Below are 21,218 nucleotides of genomic sequence, written 5' to 3' on the forward strand. Positions count from 1 at the left end.
CTATTCTTGCAAAGCTCTTAGAAAAATGTTTACAGAGCCAACTCTGCAATCACATAGACAACTATCAACTCCTTACTGAACACCTTGCCAGGTTCCGTCAAGATCACAGTACTGAATCTGCACTTACTCATCGTGGATGACATACTAAAAATGCTGGATCGAAATGAATCATGCCTTCTGATATTTGCACCGTCAAATATGATAGTCTACTGAAACTACCAGAACAAAGGATGGGCTTATCAGAGGTCTTATTACAACGGTTTTCCTCATTCCTCCAAAACGGATCCCTGAGAGTAAAAATAACCAATCTCTGTGTAAACCCCACGCGATCACTCTTGGCATTCCTCAAGGATCTGCTCTCTCACCTATTCTCTTCAACTTATTCCTGGAACCACTGGCAAACCAATTAAAATCTGCTAACATCTATTACCATATGTATGCTGATGACACTCGGTTGTATCTCAAAATCGCCTCCCAAGAGGACATTATAGCCCTCAATTCCATCTTACAAATACACATCTCTGGCTCGCGCATAACCATCTCAAACTCAACACTGCTAAAACCGAATCTCTGCCAAATAAAGTCCCCAAGATTGATAACCACTCGGGTCATGTTTGCGCTATACAAAACCTTTATAAACGGAACAAATAAAATGGGTGTGAGATTGTAGGCTTGAAAAAGGAAAGTCAAGGAACAGTGTTGCTCCCCCCCCCCACCCCCCCTATTAATGAAACCGTTTTGATTGACCACCACAGGGAACACCATTTAGTTGATTAACCGTTATTATTTCATCACCAAGTTACACTTCCGGGTGAAGGTGCTCTTCATAAATATAAATGTAACTCTGTTACGTTAATTATGTTCTGAAGAATTAAATCTAAGAAGAGAACCCCTTACATCATCTTGCTAGGCATTGGTGGTGCTAAGAGAACCACTTACATCATCTTGCTAGGCATTGGTGGTGCTAAGAGAACCACTTACATCATCTTGCTAGGCATTGGTGGTGCTAAGCAGGTACTGCTCTATCATATCCCAAGACACATACCAAGATGCGTTTAATGCTGTAGGCAGGTTTATCTTGGCTCCTCTCTGCCTTTGTTGAACTGCCACCTGCACCTTTATGTGCTGCGTCATTATTCTCAAATCGCTTACACACTCCTTTTTTTTTTTTAGTGTAAACCTGGATTACCATTTAACTTTCTTCCCCTCTGCTGCTGGGGAATGTTAAAATCGTAATCTTTTTATATGGCAGAAAACCACAAATCCTCTCTTAACTATAGTTATGTAGGAATGAGTATTGTAAAAGATGCACACTGTGGAGTGAACAGGCATTATAGCATTTGAAATGTGTTTAATATTGCTTGCTTTTTTTTTTGCGTCGAGTTCTCTGATGCAGGTATCTGAGTCCGCTGCCAGTGAACCAGGCACAGGATCAGCGGTAGAGACTTTGATAGCCCTGAATCTCAAGCACCAGGTGGCAAGCCAAGAAGTCTAGCACTCACTCTGCACAGCAGAAAAGCAGGTGCACCCCGAAATATATAAAGCTAAGTCAACTAAATGGGATATCTGAATGCCAGGAGATCACAGCAGTCCCATGTGAAGGAATTAATAGTGGTCTGCTGCTGTTCACCCAGCGTCCTGAGCCCTACTCAAACAGGTGCAGAATATCCAGGACTTGAGGGGTGGATGTCCGGGTTGGGGGCGATGATTCAGCAAGAAAAAGGAGAATATGATCTGCATATAATGCAGTCCTTTCCTCCGTCTCGCCCCAGCTCCACCCCTGTGTCAAGGTTGCACACTGAATGGTCCCAGCTAAGTATTCTATGCCCAGTGCAAAAAGGAGTGGGGAGAGAGGGTACACCTGTCTAGACCCAGGCTGAATGGGGAACGTACTTGACAGCACCCTATTAATGAGAACCCATGCTGAAGGCTCTGTATATAGGAGTGTAACAACGTTGTAGAAAGTCAGGCCAAAACTCAAGCCATGTAATTCTAAATTTAGGTAGGCGAAGTCCTCCTTGTAAAACGTCTTCTTGCAGTGCTGCAGAGTCACCAATGTAATGAACATGGGCCTACGCATTATGAACATGCCAGATGCAGTGCGTAGTTCTATGGTTGAGCATGAATATACACTGGTCTGGGTGTACCAGGGTGCCCAGATCCCGCTGCAGCCTACTTGCTAGCATCTTGGTAGATATTGTAATATTGGTATTGATCAGGGAGTCGTGGCGGTAGGAGGCGCAGCAGGCTCTGTTTGGGAAGGGCTGCAATGGTCGCCAAGTCGAGATCGGGTGGGAAGGATCCTTTTTGCCCCTCTTCCTTGTATATTCCAAGTAAGTAAGTGTGGGGCAATGAGGTCCCAAAGCTTACAGTAATACTATAGAGGGAACCTTTCTGGACCAGTGGTCTTCCCTGGATTCAAATCATGTATTGCCACAGTTATTTCTTCCACCATAAGACTAGAGTCAAGATCTGTACATTGGGACTGTGTAAGGTGTGGAAGGGGAACTTCAGCCCTGAGGAAGACCTTGACAAAAACAAAAGTGCAAGTCCTACAACGACAAGGTCGAAACGCGTCAGCGATATTTACTGGTCATAGAGTTTAAGGAACGTTTAAATAAAAGTCATATATTGTGACTAACGTATGGCACGAAAAAGATATATATTTTTCTGCTAAAAACATGAAGAGTTAAATCAGAAGATACACTGCTTTGACCATACGAGTTAGGACCATCACTAATTAATGTGAATAGGATCAAGAAAAAGTTATACCTTGACATCCCAAAGACAGTAGGACACTGTGTATAGTAACCAGTTGTGTTTCTTCAAATGTATACAAAGAGATAGAAATTCTATGTATATAAATGTACAGGATAAATGTTGTAAATATTGTTAATGTATTATATGTAAAGTGAAGAGGAAATTTGGAAATGCGATAAAAGAATACAAAAAGAAAAAGTAAAATCATTTGAATACATACAGAGTCAATAAAAGGGACTACTGTGAAAAATAATTTTGTAATTTATGGTGTCCGGGGCAATTGTGTTTGGTGATAACTAATGCATTTATAGGCACCAATGCAGGAGAGAGTATCTATTGTTCGCCAAACCCTGGGATGTACTCCCACCTATTAGTCTATGCGGAATCAAGGGGTGTAATGCAGGGTGAAGGGGGAGTCCAAATTTAAATTAACACGCAAAAGAAAAACCAAGATTCTCTTTGGAAGGGTTGGAATGTGCTGGAATTAGTTATGAATGACAGATGTCCAGAACACAACAGCATGACACACTTTACATAACTTCACAAAACCCGACTTTAGCTGCCTGAAGAACAAAGTTAGTAAGTGCTTATGAAGCTGGTGAATGTTGAAGTGATTTTAGAAAGCAGGGCTTTTGTATGCACACATCTGAGAATGCATAAACATTTCCCCCTTTCCTATTGGCTTAAAGTGTTAGCTTGGATACTGAAAGAACCAGGAGTGAATGATCTTATGATATTTGTGAATACACAACCTAGGTGTAAAAGTGCTTCAGCGCATAGGTTTCTGAAAGGGCACTTAAAGGAGACCACTTTCATAGAGGCATGCCGGCAAAGTCGTTTATATTTAGAGAAGCATTACCTAAGACTTCTCTTCCAGTTCCACTACATAGAATCTCCTACCATTAGCGAACAACATGTCATAACAGCGGCATAAGAAGTTAGATAGTAGACTGAGACACACCGGGAACATAGTTGTTCTTCTAGAATAATAGAACAGTGGTAACACTTTTGATGGCAATAAAAACAAGCATTTACAATGCTATAGGTCTCGCAGCATTAAAGTTTGAGTTACTGGCATTGTAAATGACAATGCTTTGCATTAATTATTTTTTTTAATTTGCAATTGGTATATAAACATTGTTTGTGAATGGTTAGCTGTTGCTTATGCTAAGCAAAGTTGGCAGTAATATAGAGTGCTAGTCTTGCTTGTTGTAAGCATGCTGATTTAAAGCGCTCTGATACCTGCGGGTAAAGTTTGCGCTATATGAAAGTGAATACGAATAAATAAATTTAAAAAAGCCTACCTGTACCACGTCCGTTCTTATTCTGCGATGCCACATATCTTTGGGTCCCTGTAATTATTAACTGCGCCCGGCTGTGGGAAACCTCCTTGGCAGTAACAACGTGTTGCGGGGCAGACACGGGCAATGTAGCCACTGTCCTGTGGCTGCAACGCGGATTAACAGTGTAGGGGCAGTGAGGCAGTTGGTAGTGCTGTGCCATAGCAGTGTAGTCCTCTGTGTATGCTGGGCATGGGGGTTGCTATTGGCTGACAAGAAGTGGTGAGGAGGTGCCGGTTCGGTATGCCTGCTTCCTGATCTTGGGCAGGCGACAGGTAAAAACAAGCGCTGCCTAGGCTCTACCTAAAAAACAGCCAGCCCCCATCTCATGGTTCGGAGGTAAAAAATAAAAAATAAATAAAAGATCAGCCAAAGAAGGGATGCAATCGGCCCCTGGTGCCACTGTACGGTACTGTTCTCAGATGGGATATGGGATTCTGAGCAATTTGCCCTAAGTGGCAGATGAGGCGGTTTTTTAAAGGAAAGTTTGCAAATCTAGAATTGTTTCTGGGGTGAGCTGGAGGCAATCTGAGAATGCTACAGAACACAAAGCCCATTTATTCAGAAGTGCCTGGAGACAGTAGCATCCTTCTATGAGGCACGTTTGTGGAGCTAGGTGATTTGTTTCTCAGCTTGGAAGCTGGTAAAAGAGCTGAGAGAAGTAATACAAGCATTTGCAATGCAATAGGTCTCGAATTAGGAAAGTTTGAGCTATTGGTATTGTAAATGACAAATTATTTATTTATGTGTTGGTTTTGAAAATAGCTAAATTAATAGCTTTGTCATTTACAATGCCAATAATTGTAACTTTGGCAAATGTGACACCTATAGCATTTGTAATGCAATATGTGTTGTATTTACGCGACTTAGATGTATTGATATTACAAATAACAATGGCTTTTAATTTTTTTAATTAATAATACTTATATAAAAGTTATTGTAATTTATAATGGCAATAGCTTAAATGTTTGTAGATAACTTTTGTGAAGATTATGTTCAGTGTATTTTATTGTGACGAAAATCCAAGAACAGAAGTGAAATATTAACATCTTTTTGTGACATTTGTAATAAAGCTTGAAACATTGAGAGAATATATTTGAACTAGTTGTTGTTGAATGGTTGCACTGATTGATGCTGTGGTGGCGCTGAGTGATGTTGTGGTGGCGACGAGTGATGTTGTGGTGGCGACGAGTGATGTTGTGGTGGCGACGAGTGATGCTGTGGCGTTCAGTGATGCTGTGTAGCGCATAGTGATGTTGTGGTGCCCCTGAGTGATGCTGTGGTGATGCGATAGATAGAGTGAGGGCGATAGATAGAGTGAGGGCGATAGAGTGAGGGCGATAGATAGATAAATAGATAGATAGAGTGAGGGCGATAGATAGAGTGAGGGCGATAGATAGATAGACAGATGGCCATTAAAACCGAACATAAATATAAACAAGCGACCACATTAAACTCAACGGAGCCTTTTTTGTTTGTCAGGCCAGTGAAAACAATTAAAAGAAGAGTGACACTTGTAAACTAAGGATAAATTAGCAAGGATGATTAGGTACTATGTACACTACTTTAAAATGACACGCCCTGACGCACTGTAAGGAATAATTTGGAAGCTTAAGAACCGCAGTGGGAATGCACCCTGGCCATTTATGGCCCTTCACCTGACTGGCTCATATTTTTATGTCCCTAACAGTTTAAGCCAGTATTTTATACCTTATGAAATCTATACCCAAAACAGTGTGAAGAAATCAATTAAAAGTGTCTGATAAAGTTGTCTAAATAATATCTAGATAATTATTAAAACAAATAGAAAGATGATTGCTATTGTACGAAAGAATAATTTGAGTTTTATAGAATTTCTTTTCACATTCCAACAGCTGGCACTTCTACTGCTGCAAATGGCAGCTGTTTTTTCACAGAAAGGTGACAACTTCGGTGTGAATAAAGTGTAGCTGTTTAGCTTTGCCTCTCAGATTTGGAGCATTACAGATATAGCCCTCGAGGGTCAATGTCACATTGCAGAGACAGATTCTGCACAGAGCCCCTAAGGAGAACAGGAGGCAGTGCTGACCCGAGTTGAATGTGTGAAAGCAAAGAAAAACAAGCGCACGCGCAGACACGCATACACATACCGTCAAACATAAAAGCACACGCACACACGAACAGTCACACAAATACACCCTGAATCGCACACAAAAATACATTCAAAATTAAGTACTCGGACACACACTGGCGCACACATAGAAAGACACAATACAGACACGAATACAGCTAAAGAATTAGCATCTTCCGAGGACCCGCCTGAACTGCTAATTATCTGTCTTTTAACCCCCACAAACCTGCTCCCTGCAGAAAGTGTTGGTGGTGTTTAATGGGAAGCCAATTGTCTGGCTGGCCCCAATTAACACCCCTTGATTAGCTGGCATTGCTCCGCAGCGAGTCAGACACTGAAAAGAAAATACATTGCATTTAATTAATGCTTCTTGGTGACTTCGATGGCTGGGCTGCCGTGATGGGATTGCGGGGGCGGTGCCTCTAATGTTTGTTTCATTCACCAGCACGGAATTTCATGTCAAGTGAGCCGTCCTGTGCCGCAATTGAACAATAATAGTGTGGCTTAGGTAACGAATGTGTGTACCTGAACTGGTTTAATTTGAAGCTGTATACAGCTCTGCTTATCCCCGGTGAGCACATCCAGGCACGAGAAGGTTACGTGAATTGCCTAGACTCTTAGGACTTTGCGAGTTTCGAACCGGGACCCCTTGGTCCTGAGTCGGCAGTTCTGGCCGCTGCCCCACACCATCTTTCAGCTGTACCACCCAAAATATATATCTATTTTTACATTGAGAAAAGTGCCCAATCGTAAATGGTGTGCGCGTCATACCAGGGTTTGGGAAAGCCACTGAGCGCATAATGCAGTCATTCGAAAGCCGGGTCAGCCTGTTAAACAGCAAATTAGTCCTCTTAAAGAACCCCCTAAACTCGTCCGCCCCCTCGTATCTAAAATATCTGAGTTTGGGGAGTAATTGCGCTGACGTCATTGCCAAATCGGTGTGCTAGCGGAGTTTGATTTTGTAGGCAGATTTACTCCCAGTTCAGGTTCCATGATGGACCCCTTGCCAGAGTTCTGGGATGCAGAAAATACGTTCTCTCATCACCTCCCCAGCGCCTACATCCTAAGTATTTAACAGCACTGCAGTGAGTATACTTCGAGGGGGGAGACCAAGTAACACAGCCACCGCACCCCCCATGTAACCCACCCTACTGTTTGGAAATGGCCAGCCCCGCCCCCGAAATCAAGCACTACTCTTGCTGAAATCACAGCGGGGTAAACTCTAAAATGTGCTAATTACTGGGAGAATTTTGGGGGAAGGGGTGGAATATCACTTTTTTTGCATCACATGTCAGCAGTGTCCAATCAGCGCGGGCTTTGAGGAAATTAATTTATGGCGGTGTCTCTGGGCAATCTTAGTTCGCTCTTTTATTTTATTTGAAGCCGAAGCAGAAGTGGAAATAGCAGCTGTAGTTCATTTTCTGCCCCATTCTCACAGTGCTCAAAAGGGGATCTGAAATTTAAAGAACACAATACAAACAAGAATCATCTGTATCAGGAAGACATGGTGTACGCAGTTAAAGGGCCGCTCAGAGCAGTGAAGGCTAAGCTGACGGACATTATTACAAGACGTGCGCGCCAAAAACTAAACCTATCGTGGGGCGGGACTTCCGTCTTCTGAAGCCCGCGCCCACGGAGTGCCTGGAGGAGCAGTGGGGACGCGGGGCTCCCATGCCCGAGGGAGAGCCCCACGTAGGCTGCAGATGTCCGGAGTGGCGGTAAGTGGGCCTTACTTGTAGGGGGGGTAGCAGGGGGGGTGGCGGTGCGCTCGTGTGTGTATGTGTGCACGCTTGTGTGCATGTGTGCGACGGTGGGGGGTGTCTCTGTATGTGTACGTGCGTGTATGTGCGCTCGTGTGTGTCTCTAGTGGGGGACGGCGGGGGGATGGAGGGTGTCTCTGTATGTTTGCGTGTATGTGCGCTCGTGTTTGTCTCTGTGTGTGCGCATGCATGTGTGTTTGAGCTTTCCAGGAGACAGGAGCTGGCCACAGTGAGCGCGTTCTTGTGCGCGTGGCCTGCTCAAATCGCCTTCTGGCAGGGGAGATGCGCGCGGCCAGGTCCTGTCTCCTGGGAAGCTGAGTCGCTAACTATAGGTCTCTGGCGAGACAGCGCTTCGCACTGTAAATCGCCACGAGACCTAAAAATCAATGACACAGCCAGAAAACATAGTATGAGGGGACAAGTTTCACAGTGTAATGTGGATTTTTATCTACTGTCGGATAATTTTCATGATCTCTCTCTTAAATTTGATGGTAGATCTTCTTGAATGTTGAGGATATGAGATCTTGTTTGTAAAGACTGGCAAGAACTGCCGGCTGATATCTCCGCTGTACTGCACGTCTTGGCAGCCTGAAAGCTTCCTGGCGAGTTGCTTGTCCTAACACCTCAGGCTCTGCACTGCTCCTGTGGAAAGGAACGGTCAAGCCTGCTGGAAAGAGACGTGTAGTGCACTTTGTTGCTGTACTCGCCACACTCCTAAGGGAAGGAAGAGCGCTGGCTGGCTCTCTACCACACTTATCACTTCAGGGATATAGTCCAGGCTTGTACCATCCTGCAGGAGAGGTGATGGCTAAGACATACCACTTCTAGGCTCTACATTGCTCAAAATGCAACAGAACTGTGATTTCTGTGCAGGGCAGTAAGTAATAATTTCAGAAACTACAGGCACTTCTGCATTCCTGTAACTACCAGCGTGGGACATTAACAGGACCCTGCCACTACTCGGGATGACTGCATGCAAGTCAGTGCCTCGTCCGGCCTAAAAGCGCCAAACAAAATGCAATTCTATAGCATAAAATGCGAAATGCTATTGAATAGCATAAAATACAAGATTTTTTAATGAGGCGCCCTTTTACTTACCAGAAGGCTGCATCTAGGCGGGACACATCACATCCTTTTCTTACTTTTCCGTTCACCTAACTTGCTAAAAGGGATTCAGAAAAAGAGCATCATTCAAAGGGCTGCAGACACCCCTCATTTATTTTAGCAAACATTGTGTATGCCTTACATATTTAGACAATAATGCCTGTTGTTTCATTAAACTTTGTTTGGAGGATGCATCTACCTCAGTACTCTTAGGAGCACTACCTCTACACTCCCATATCTTTGATTTTGGTTTACATAGAGTGATAGCCATATGTTTGCAACAAACGATTTTATATAACCAGTATTTCAATGCAATAGGTCTCACATTTACGTGAGTTTTTTGTAAATGCAACACCTGTTGCATTACAAATGCTAGTTTGTAAAAATGCCCATGCAGCGCTTCATCTTTAATATCGGCTGCGTCCCTTTCTTTAGAAGAGCTATGTCTAAAGAAAGGGACATGGACGCCATTAAAGTGAAAGTGCGTTATGGGGGTATGGGACTCTTTTACCAAAACAATAATTTTTTTGTTAAGTTGACGGACAAATACTTTTTTTTGCAACCGCGCGCCATGCTGCTCTTTCACTTTAATGGCGTCCACACCCCTTTCCTTACACTCAACTCGTTACAGGAAAAGGGCGAGGCCGACATTAAAGTGCAACTGAAGCATGGCGCAATAAAAAAACTTTTTTTTATAGTAAAAAAATATATATATGCACCGCGTTTGGCACGACAAGTAAAAATAAAGTTGTTGTGAGAGAGGGTGTCCTGCCTACAACAGCAGGCATGCGAAAACCATTAAGCGAAATAGTGCTAGGAGGCCGTAATTAAAGCCTACCGAGCAACAACACATGTAAAAGGGAGTGTCCTCATGGGAGGTCCCAAATGAAGACAAGGCAGTACTAATAAGGGACTAACAACCCTGTTTACAAATCAGAAGCCATCATTTACGAAGGACAGTGACACAAGCCAATGACAAATATGGATGGAGCTTCAAGTGCATACTCCAATACAGCATGCCTTGCAGAGCAGCGCCGGCGCTGCCCAGGCTCGACCTAAAAAGATTACCCACCGAATATAATTTACACTTAGGAACCCAGTCTCCACAAAATGTTTCCTCTGTCACATCCTGGGCCCCTTTGATGTTTATAAGCAGGAGCTTAGCGCAGTTTGCGGAGATGGGCACCCCTGGGGCTGGGAAAGCAGGGAGTTCTCTGAGAGATGGCTGGTTTGTCCGGTGAAGGTGCGCTAAGTGGCCGATGAATAGAGGCCGTGTTGTTTGGAGGTGGAGTTAAGAGACTTTGAAACCGTCTGCTGCAACCAAAACTGGTGGACTGTCTACACCCCAGGAGAACAGTCATTTAAAAGAACACAAAAGGAACCGTGCTGAGCAAGGGGAATGGAACGAGGAGTGCTGAGCCAGGGAAATGCTAGTCGCAAAAGGAACCTCACTAAGAAAGGGGGATAGCGCAGAGAGCGATGAGCCAGGGAAACTCTTGTTGTAAAATTGGAACTGCACTGAGCAAAGGGGAAAGAGCAGAGGAAACGCAGCGGCCGTGCCGCAGGTGCTGCGCTGAACCAGGAAAATTCTTGTTTGAAAGAAAAAAAAATCCTGACCAAAAAATAATATAGAAAAAAGTTTAAGCCCAGAAGTGCTTGGGGCAATACTCCAGGGAGTGAACAACTTGGAAAAAGGAGATACCAGGAAATCAAATTAACCAATAGCATGCAGGGATTTATACAAGACAACTGACTAAACAAATCCAAAACAATGTTAGGAGTCAAAAACCACAAAGTACATACAACAGATCATCCTGACAGCGCAAACCTTGTCTAGGCTTGACCTAAAAAGCATGTGTTTGTAGTAAAACGCTAGAGCAGAATAGAACTTTAAGCTGTTTGCATGTGTAAGAAAGTGCCATATTTCTTGCATGGTATGCCCCCACTTTTTGCTGAATTGCTGATGTGCTTTGACTGAGTCTGCCCTGGGCTCCTGTCAATCAGGTGCCCAGGGCCTGTGTTCCTTCCCTAAAACTGTATTGAAACTAAAACCCAATTGGCATCTCTGGCCACATGTCAGCCCCTGGTAAATAGCCAATTAGCATCTCTGGCCACATGTAAGCCCCTTGTAAGTGGCACCCTAGGTACCCAGGGCCTTGTGACCAGAGAAGACCCCTAAAGGCTGCAGCATTTACTGTGCCACCCTTAGGGGCCCTGACACACGCACACTGCCTTTGCAGGCTGAGTGTCCTGGTACAGAACTAAACAAAGAGTCGACATGGCACACATCCCTGTGTGCCATGCCCACAAACCCACTGCCCTGGCTTACATCAGTCACGCCTCTAGCTGGGTGCCCTATGGCAGTGGTGTGGGCACAGGTGCATGAGCTCTGTGCCCCTACAGTACCCATGGGCATTCCTGAGCACTGTAAGTGCAGCGATGCCATTAAGAGTATATGGTGCTGGGAGGTTGTCATTACGAACTCCACAGCACCATAATGGCTACAGTGAAGACTGACTGATATCAAACTTCTCAACACATTAAACCCACACTGATGCCAGTGTGGGATTTAATGTAAAATTCACTACAGAGGGCATCTTGGAGAGAGACCCTGAACCTTTCTTCCTCAGATCCAGATTTCAAAACTAGGAAGAAGACTGAAAAGAGTAAGACTTGCCGTGCAGCTGCTAACAAGAGGACAACACCAACTGACTTGGTCCCAGCCCTACAGGCCTGTTGATCCTTGAACCTGCTCCTGCTAAATCCTGGCGTCTCCTGCGGACAGCAACCTTGAAAACCCAGAAGGACCTGTCTGCCTTGACCCTCTTAGAGACTGGGACTCCCACGAACAGTGGTTCTGCTCAAACAGCAATATCTCTGGTGCCAGCCAGGAACTTCGAATCCAGCCCACTCTGCACCGGCCGAGCCCCGCCTGTGCCCGAGTTGACAAAGACCCTGAGGACTTCCCCCGGCAATTCTGACCTGGAACCCAGTGGCCAAGGACCCTACTCGACGACGCCTGCAGCCTCAGAACCAGGAACCCCTCCTACCGCGACCAGCAGAGGGTAAGATTTCCCGACATCAAGACACCCCTGCACCCGGCACCCCCTGGCCTCCTGTGCCCAACTCCGGGGTGCCTACCTATCCTCCAAGATCCCAACTTACCTCTCGAAGTGTTGGTCACTCGTGAAGAATCTCCGTCCCAGAGTCTGCAGCCTTTGTTCCCTTTTCAAGATCTCCTTAGAATTACATTGAGCGCCCGATGGCTCAAAAGCACCCAGCCGCCTGAGTGCCCCTGGCAGTGCAACCTTTGTCCTATCCTACTTCCCCATTTGCCCTGAGCAAGTAACCAGGAGCCCAGCTTACACAGCCGCGTGGTCTGCTAGCCAGCAGCCACCAAACGAAGGGCCTGTGCCTCTCTTTGGAAAACACTGAGCCTACCTACCTCTGCACCCGACTGCCCCTTTGCCGCTGAGGGTGTAACAACTGTACCTACCTGACCCTAGGTGACCTCTGAGTCTATGCCCAGAACTTTAACTCTGCCAGTCGAGTACTTACCTAAAAGCCGACAACTCCGTTTTCTTCCATAGGCTAACATTGACTGGTTTCACTTGGAAATTCTTCTAAGTGTGGAGTTTTGGAACTTTAAAATATTCATCTAAAATCAGCCGAACATCGAATTCAGATTAACTCACCTGTTATGACGAGAGACCTCAGTGATGCATCTTGTAGGTCAGTACTGACCCTGAAAAGTAATTTTGACCGTACTTACCAGTAACTTGAATTTCCTTCCATAGGATATCATTGCCTGCTTTTTGCTGAAAATGTCGATTTTTGAAACTTACAAATATTCTTTAAAAATCGTGCCAACAATAAAAACGTAATTACTTGCCTGTTTTAGAAAGATGTCCCAGTGCTGAAACAAGGAACCCAGCACTGGATTACAAAAGTAACGGAAACCTACTTTACCTGCAAACTAAATTACCTTCCATAGGATAACATTGGTAATTTCAACTGAAAAACTTTCTAAGTGTCAACTTTTAAAATACAATAATATTCCTTAAAAATCACTACTGTAACCAAAACGCTTTTACTTAACTGTTTACAGCTAATGTCCTGGGACTGAATCTAGGATCCAGTCCTGTGGTCAGAAAAGTAATCTACAAAGCACTTAATTGCATTTAACTAGAAATTCCCATTGAGCTCCATGTTGCGTTGTTTGAAATTGTGTTGCCTATTGCAACAAACTGTAACTATTGTGTTCAAAGAGTCTATTGCCTATTTGAAAAGTATTTAACTAAGGTAATCCATTCTGAGAAGGAATATTGTGATACCTTGTTGATACTAAAATAAAACCACTATATCTTTTGATACAAAACAATTGGTCTAGAGTTCAGTTCTTGAGTTTGTGGAGACCATTTGCTGACTGAGTGTGTACAACAAATGCTTTACACGGTCCTATGATACCGCCTTACTGCTCGACCAAGCTACCACTTTAGAGAGTAAGATTATATCTAACTTTAGCCTCTGCCAAACCTCTCGGAACTGTGGTCTCTGTACACCCTGTACCTTACTTTGGTCCAGTATATACAGAGTCACTTTCTTACAGCATGTCAATAACTTCTTGGGTTTTGTAAAACCTGAAGCAGGCCTGTCTCTCTACAAAACATATGTTTAAGGTGAATGCTTCTTATAACTTGATTTGATGTTGATAACCTGAAAAACGGTATAATGCTAAATGTAAGCTCCTAGAGTAGTTTAATTTACTTTGTACAGTAACAAATAACTGATCTACTTTTATTTTGTCCACTGTCCTGTTTGTCCATACTAAAAATACACATATGTGAATGTTCAGTATACTAGAGTACCCTGGCTGCCTTCATTTTGTGGTTTGGTTAGCGTGCATGAAAATGGTGCACACAAACGCTGTTAAACTACTGTTCTACTTCTGCTACACTGCCTACAGTGTATCGCCTTGTCCTTGCCGACATGTGTAGGATGTCTGATACCAACTGGCTGTGGGGTGTGCTGCCTTGCATACCAGTGTAAGTGATTGATCTCACATCGCGTGTTTAGGGGAATTCAAAAGGGCTGCCTTGTATGTAATGGATTCAAGGGCAGAGCTGGAGATTAGACATTTAATTATTGGGGATCCTTTTGAATGTAAAGGCTCTGTTGCGAAGGCATACTTTTGTGGCTAATGCGCTCACTCTGATAGTATTGAACGGAGGATCAGCATTCATTTATGACTTTATCATTTGTAGCTTATCTGGTCTGTTTGTTTCTGTCCCTTCCACTTTTTTGTTGTTTCAGTTTTTATATGATCTTGTATTTATGTATTACATTTTATACAGAAATGTATATGCTTACCTGCCTATAGAGTGTGTGCGTGTCAATGTCGGTCAAAGAAATGTAAAGTTAGAGTACCCTGCCAGTACTTCCAGGCAGACTTTCTAGCCATTCTCAGATGTCTGGCCTTTCATTTACGGCTTTAGATACATTGCACTGACTCAGCATCTTATTTTTAGCACTGCACCCACTCTGTCTCACATGTAATTTGATGGTATAATCTGTGGTTAAACCTCAGAAGGATATACTGTTCTCCAACAAGTTAAAATGGCAAGCTATTCTAAAGCACCAGATAATTTGTTAAATAGGTATTCATTTGCTTGTGTAGCACATGATCGACCAGGAATGTTTTCATTTCAACAAAGATGAATTTATTGGTAAAATAAAAACGTTGCGTTGGAGAAAAAATTCTGGTTATAGGCAATATGTTTCCATTTATACAAAAGGCTTAACAGGCAATATCAGTACTAACTTCTAACCGACACCAAAGTGGCATAACATGGGTTGCAACAGTACAAGCTTTACTTAAACTCTTGGCTGATAAAGTATGTAGAGCAGCAGAAGAACATCTCACACCTGCCCCTACTGTGTTACACATTAGCTTCTATTATGTGGGCACAGTAGATAAGGCAGTACAATCAGTTGTTTTGCAGGTTACAGATCCAAGGGCCAATTCAGTAATATATTTATGAGCATGTGTAGAAGTACTGCTTGACATACTCAGTAAATGCCATTTACAAAGCTGTGGATATAGGCTTACAGTCCTATCCCTGATGTGCAGAGTTCTGTCAAATATACACTGGAAAATGGGTAATACCTACTGAAATTTAGGAGGAGGAAATGGACAAATCAAGAGTAGCACAGGAAGAGACATACAAATGTAAAAAAAAAATACAAAAGAGGAAGTGAGTTGCAATTCACAAAAGTTACACCGACATCAGTATTGCAGCCCAAACCAGCTCCAATCTATTCCAACCAATCCTTTGAGTAAATTGCACATGGCCACTCTCAATTAGGGCAAAGGAATCGCAGTTAGACCAAGGGAAGCAGGAAATAACACCATCAGCATAAATTCTAAAAAAATATAAATAAGAACAGCCGTATATCTTTAGACAATGCAGACACCCATATAAACTACATTGTACATTTGTTAAACATATTTGAAATAAATACAATAAATAACAAACCGTATATAGCTTTCAACATTGATGACACACACACACACTGTACAAATGTGAGAAAAAATAGCTGTTCCTGTATAAATTGCAGCCACCTATAAAAATCATTTTGTTAAAATAACAGAGAAACATACTTGGAAAATTACAAAAAGACATACAAGCAGTGAAGCACAACTGTAGCTGATGTCTACTCCTCAGTGTCTTGTAGCACTTTGGGGTGGAAGCAGAGACCAGACCAGAGTGTGGCTGCTTCTATCTGCTTTCCCTTGTGGTGATTGTCAGTTTGAAATTATTTTACTCAAGTGATACTTGTTGCCCTGTTATTTTTAATTCGTAGTTCTTTATACTGTAAGTGGAAATCTCTGTTTGCACTATATAGAATTACCTTTGTGTGTGTATATGCGCCTAAAATACTCTAAAAAAAATCTAACATGGCTGCAATCTGACTTAACCCCAAACTAAGAATAAGATGACTACCTAATCTTCTGGCAGGACTGGTAACCGAAAAGTGTTAATTTTTATCAGAGATCTATACAAGGGCACCTATCCTTCCCCAAACTACAAGTAGAGAAGAGCTGACATGTACAAATTTGTGAAACTTATAGTCCAAATATCTAAGCATTCAATAAAACCAGTTGACCCCTCTCTACCCCTCAGACTATCCCAGCTGCTCAAAAGCTGCTCCATAGTGTCAAGCATATATACAGTTCTCCTGTCCAAACCAGTTAAGAACCTTACAGTCAACGAGAAGAAGTGAGAAGCAGAACCCAACACCACTTGTATTGAATTTGATTGGGAATGCATACATATGACCCCCTTTAGGAGCTAGGTAGATGCATCACGCATTTTTGCGAACGCAAACGGTGCAAATTGCATAATTCGGCCGTTTGCGCCCGCACATATGGCATTTGAGATGCATCAAGGGTTCATGCACTCGCAATTTAAGAATGCGCAAATAATTGCGAGTTCTCAAATTGCGATTGCATTTAAGGAATCGCAATTTGCGATTCCTTAAATGCAGAGCATGAACCATTTCAAGATTGCGAATTTGCAGTCTGGGGCCGCTATTTCCCGCGAAGTCACACTAGGTGGTAAAAACTTAGAAATATGCACTTTAGTGCATTTTTCTAAGTTGTATGTTGCGCATACACATGTCCCAAGGACATGTGTATGCGCAACACCAGTGAACATTACCATTTCAGGGCTGCAACAGGGTGTCCTTTGGACGCCCAGGCACCCTTGAAATTGCGGCACATTTGCGATTCGCTAATTGCGAATCGCAAATAAGGAATGACTCCCCATTCCCACTCCCCAGCCTTTAGGCCCATAGGAATGAATGGGAAAGCCATTCCTTATTTGCGATTAGCAATTAGCGAATCACAAATAAGGAATCAGTAGAAATCGCAAACAATATTGCAATTCTTACATGCATGTTTTGCGAGTCTTTAATAGCGATTCCTTAAAATTCGCTATTAAGGACTCTCAAAATATAATTTGATGGATCTGGGGGAAAAAAAGTCTCGCCTACGCTCTCTTAACCAACATTTATGATTATAAATAGGACCGTTTGGACAGCAGCTAAGCTCCACAAGCTTTTTCTCACACACTATCCCCAATTCTGGAACTCTCTCTAGGAGATCTACCATATATATACAATTTCACTGCCCGATTTTGCAATCATTCTGGGATAGGGTCTTCGAGTACATAACACATACTCTGCACATCACACCAAATAGAGAATCTCATATATTTTGCTTGGAGACCTAGATCCACAAATGCAAAATGACAATAAACGGGATTTACTTTATTTAATGCTCACTCTGGCATACCAAATAATCCTGGGTAACTGGAAAACCTTCAAGTTCATCTATTTCAAGATTTGGCATGAGGGGCTAATATTTTTAGGAGGACAACACTACTCTACAACTGAGCCCGTGGCGTCCAACCCACAGGAAAATGTGGAACGCTATGGACTCTTCCTCCTTCATCTTTAAATCCCCATGACAACCTTTAACATTTAATTCACCAAGGGACACATATGAGGACCACCGTATTTTAGCCAAAACAGTACACTATAGTTACCTCGAATGCACCTCTCCGACTCCCCCCAAGTTCATCTTTCCATCAATAACACAAGCCATTGGTCTTTATTTTCATTGTTGCTATTATTATTTACCATAATTTAATGGTGGTATAGCAAGATCAAGCTTTAAATAAAATGTTCATTTGCTCTTGAATAGGCACTTTTACTACTGTAACTCTACACATGCGAATTATTATTTTACGATTTCTATTGCGAACGGGTCTGCCAACACATATAGGACTCTTGTTGTTACAATTGTATAGAATGACAGATTTGTGCACTAGTGTCCACCTGTTTATTTCTTTTGTGAATTTGGTTCACCTCCTCCTTATTTCCTTTTTGTTGTATTTCTCTTCAGAAAAAATGTAATAAAAATTATTTGAACAAAAATACTCTTGCAAAGTTACTAGTCCTCTTTAATGCAAAGACTGCCAAACCATTGTCAGACCTGCACTGCCTCCATGAACGAAAAATTGTAATTCATGCAACGATTGCACACGTCATCACAGTGACAATCTGTCACTCATCTTCTTCCATTGGTTACGCAAAGCTTCAATTTGTTGCGATATTACTGGGCACATTTCTGGTCTTAGCGTCAAGACCAAAATACTTATCACGCAGGCCACACTGTGAGCCCACATTGCAACACCATGTAGAAGAAATGGAATATTAAGGGTGCTATATCAATGTCAGAATCTGCATGACACTTGTTTTTGGCCGCCCCTGCTTGTACCATTATCCATTTACTCTGCTGGCCCTTAATCTACATTGATATTCTTCCTCCCGGCGGTAAGGCAGTTCCATCCATTCAGCGATGTGGCCATATTACTTCGCCACAGAACCAGGGTTGTGTGGCCATCTATTTGGTAGCAACTTTTCCCCTGCACAACATACATTTCCCATCCACGCCTATTGACCTTCAGAGAGTGTTCATCCATCAGAGGCCAAATCATTTATTGTGGTTTGCTGGTACGCCACATGATAATTGGAAATATGAGAGCAATGGCAACACAGTGTTTGAAATGAAATTCTGGACAAACCATCATCTCAGAGCAGCGACCAAACAATTGCATTCCACTTATGGAAAGAATTTTTGGAGGCGCAAAACGGAATGTTCTGTAAAACGTATAGGAAGTTTGGATGCATAATGATTTTAGATAACACCTTACCCAGAGTGATGGGGCAGCCGTCTCTTTGAGAGCTTCAAATAATTAGACTTCCTCGGTCATATAATCCATTTGTCTATTGTGATCATAAATGCCTCGGTATCTAAATTCTTCTTGTGTTATTTGCAAGGGAACATATATTAACAGTGATGGAAACCAGTCTGTCACCGACCTGATTTGTTACTAATGATTAGGAAAACGGAATGTGTACCACACCCGCTGAAGGTGTAGTCTATGAAACATTTGGTCAAGATAGGTGAAACTCTGACTAGTGTCTCTCTTCCCCAAAGTTTGAGGTTTGCGAGACAGAGTGAGTTATAAAGGGGTAGGATGCATTCCTTTTGTGTACCCCATTTTTTTGTGGAATATGCGTGACATTCACCATGAACCTCACCAGTTGACAATAGTATAGCTAATTCATCTAATGTAATTCATCCTAGTTAATATGGTCCAAAGTACATTACTTCAAGGATCCTAAACAGAAAAGGCTATTTCAGAGAGTTCTGTTGCAGCTACAGCATGTCTGTACTAGAATCGGAGACCACCTAAGCATATTCCATACAGTTATGAACACAACAGCAATTCTTTCCCAGTGACCTGTTTGGTAGTTGTTCTGACAGGTGTGGTTGTATGAGCCTTTTATTGTCTCACTCAAGCCAGTCCGCTAGTATCTGCTCAAATAATTAAACATGGTTATTCTATAGGGATATATCAGCATCTGGTGCATTTCTTCTTTGATTTCTCCCCACCCCATTTGTATGAGAGTCAGAACTGCCCAGAGCATAGCCAGCATTTGTTTTTTTTTCAGCCAACTGGTCAACTTAAAAAAAAAAAAAACACTGGCTGGAATCCTTTTGGGCCCAGTGCTTTAACCCGCTATAGGTGGATCAGGGCTTCTTTAACTCCATCCTTTGTCACCTCTTTCTGTAATGCATTACTTTCCTCTCCACTCAGCCTCACAAGTGGGAGCTCTCTAATAATTCCTTCCATTTGCTTTCACCATCGTTGCAGTTTGCCTGGGAATCAGAATATTTTAAAGTGTTTAGTGAAAAATCTTTTATCTGCATTCACATCATGTACCGTTCTCTCTGGATGCACCCTTTACCTCTCCCATCTGTTTACTCCTGCTATGTCACTTAACACTTAACATTCGGTTTCATTATTACATATATTATCTTGTGGGCGAGGTAGGTCTCACAGTAGCGGCAAATAATTTTGTGGGTTTTCACTGCCAAGGTATGTAAAACTATGAACCCTGCCCTATGGGCTGTTGAGGGCCTATCTCAGGCGGTGACTTATGTATTTTAATGGGAGGGTTAAGCTTGGCAGAGTGGTCATATTGGCAAGTCAAATTGGCAGTTTAAAACTGCAGTTTAACATATTTTACAGAGTTACTTAAGTGTGTGACACAACAAGTCCTGGAGGCCCACTATTAGCATTTGTTTTACAGGCCCTGAGTGTATGGTATACCACTTTACTAGGGATAAATAATTAAATAAATATGCCAATCAGGTGTAAGCTAATTTTACCATGTTTTAGGGAGAGGGCACAAGCACTTTTGCACTTTATCACTACTAACCAGTGCTAAAGTCCTAAGGCCAACAAAACAAATTCAGGTAAATGGGGATGAAGGCAAAAGCTTGGATGTGACCATGCAGAGAGGGCCAAGTCCACCACTTTTAGTCTCAGGGTCCCGGTTAGCAATTCCACTTTCACAGACTAGCCCTTGGCCCTTTCCAGAACTCCAGATGTTGAAATGTTGTTGCACCTGTAACGCAATTCTGACGGCCTGGAATGGTTGCTGTTCTTTTAATAGGAGGTTAAAGTCATGTTTTTGTTTATTCTAGTCCCTAGAGGACTGTCCCCTGGATGAAGAAGAAACTTTTCAGGTTCTTGGGGAAGAAGATGATGAGATCGACCAGTTCAACGATGACACCTTTGGAGCTGGTGCTATTGGTGAGTGTTTTATTTAGTTCCTCTCTTCTTTGGGGCTCGGCTGCTCATAGAGTACCACAGTACCAATGCTTGGACCTAGAGTTGGACTAGAAGCCAAAAGCTACCTTGGCCTGAATGTTTGAACCAGTCACACACTGCAGGAAGTCTCGACTAGAATGAGGCTATAGGGGCTTTTATGGCTGGGTCACAGCAGCCCGTCCTGCTCTGAAAGCGGCTCCCTAGCTTGCATCCTACAGTTAAAATGTCAGATAGGCATCATGTCTACCCATTGGTGGCACAAACTAATGTCTGATGCAAAACCTGCTGAAAGAAATGTAATGGGAGCTATGTTAGGACTGACAAGAGTCAAAAGATTTATCTTGACATGTTCATAGGGCTACATACCAAATGAAGATAAATATAAACACCTACA

At 42.7% G+C, this 21,218-nt stretch overlaps 1 protein-coding gene across 2 annotated transcripts in view; it reads left to right on the forward strand.

Annotated features, from left to right (window-relative positions):
• The window catches only part of PATL1 (PAT1 homolog 1, processing body mRNA decay factor), a 168,989-nt gene that overhangs the window by 8,602 nt on the left and 139,169 nt on the right, over positions 1 to 21,218 (forward strand). For both annotated transcript variants that reach the window (XM_086953075.1, XM_086953077.1), the window contains exon 2: positions 20,698 to 20,806. In XM_086953075.1, coding sequence (XP_086809201.1) covers positions 20,698 to 20,806 — 109 coding nt within the window. The remainder of the gene's footprint in view (positions 1 to 20,697; positions 20,807 to 21,218) is intronic.

This window comes from Lissotriton vulgaris, chromosome 1_2, assembly GCF_964263255.1.
Source record: "Lissotriton vulgaris chromosome 1_2, aLisVul1.2, whole genome shotgun sequence".
In the NCBI taxonomy this organism is placed as follows: domain Eukaryota; kingdom Metazoa; phylum Chordata; class Amphibia; order Caudata; family Salamandridae; genus Lissotriton; species Lissotriton vulgaris.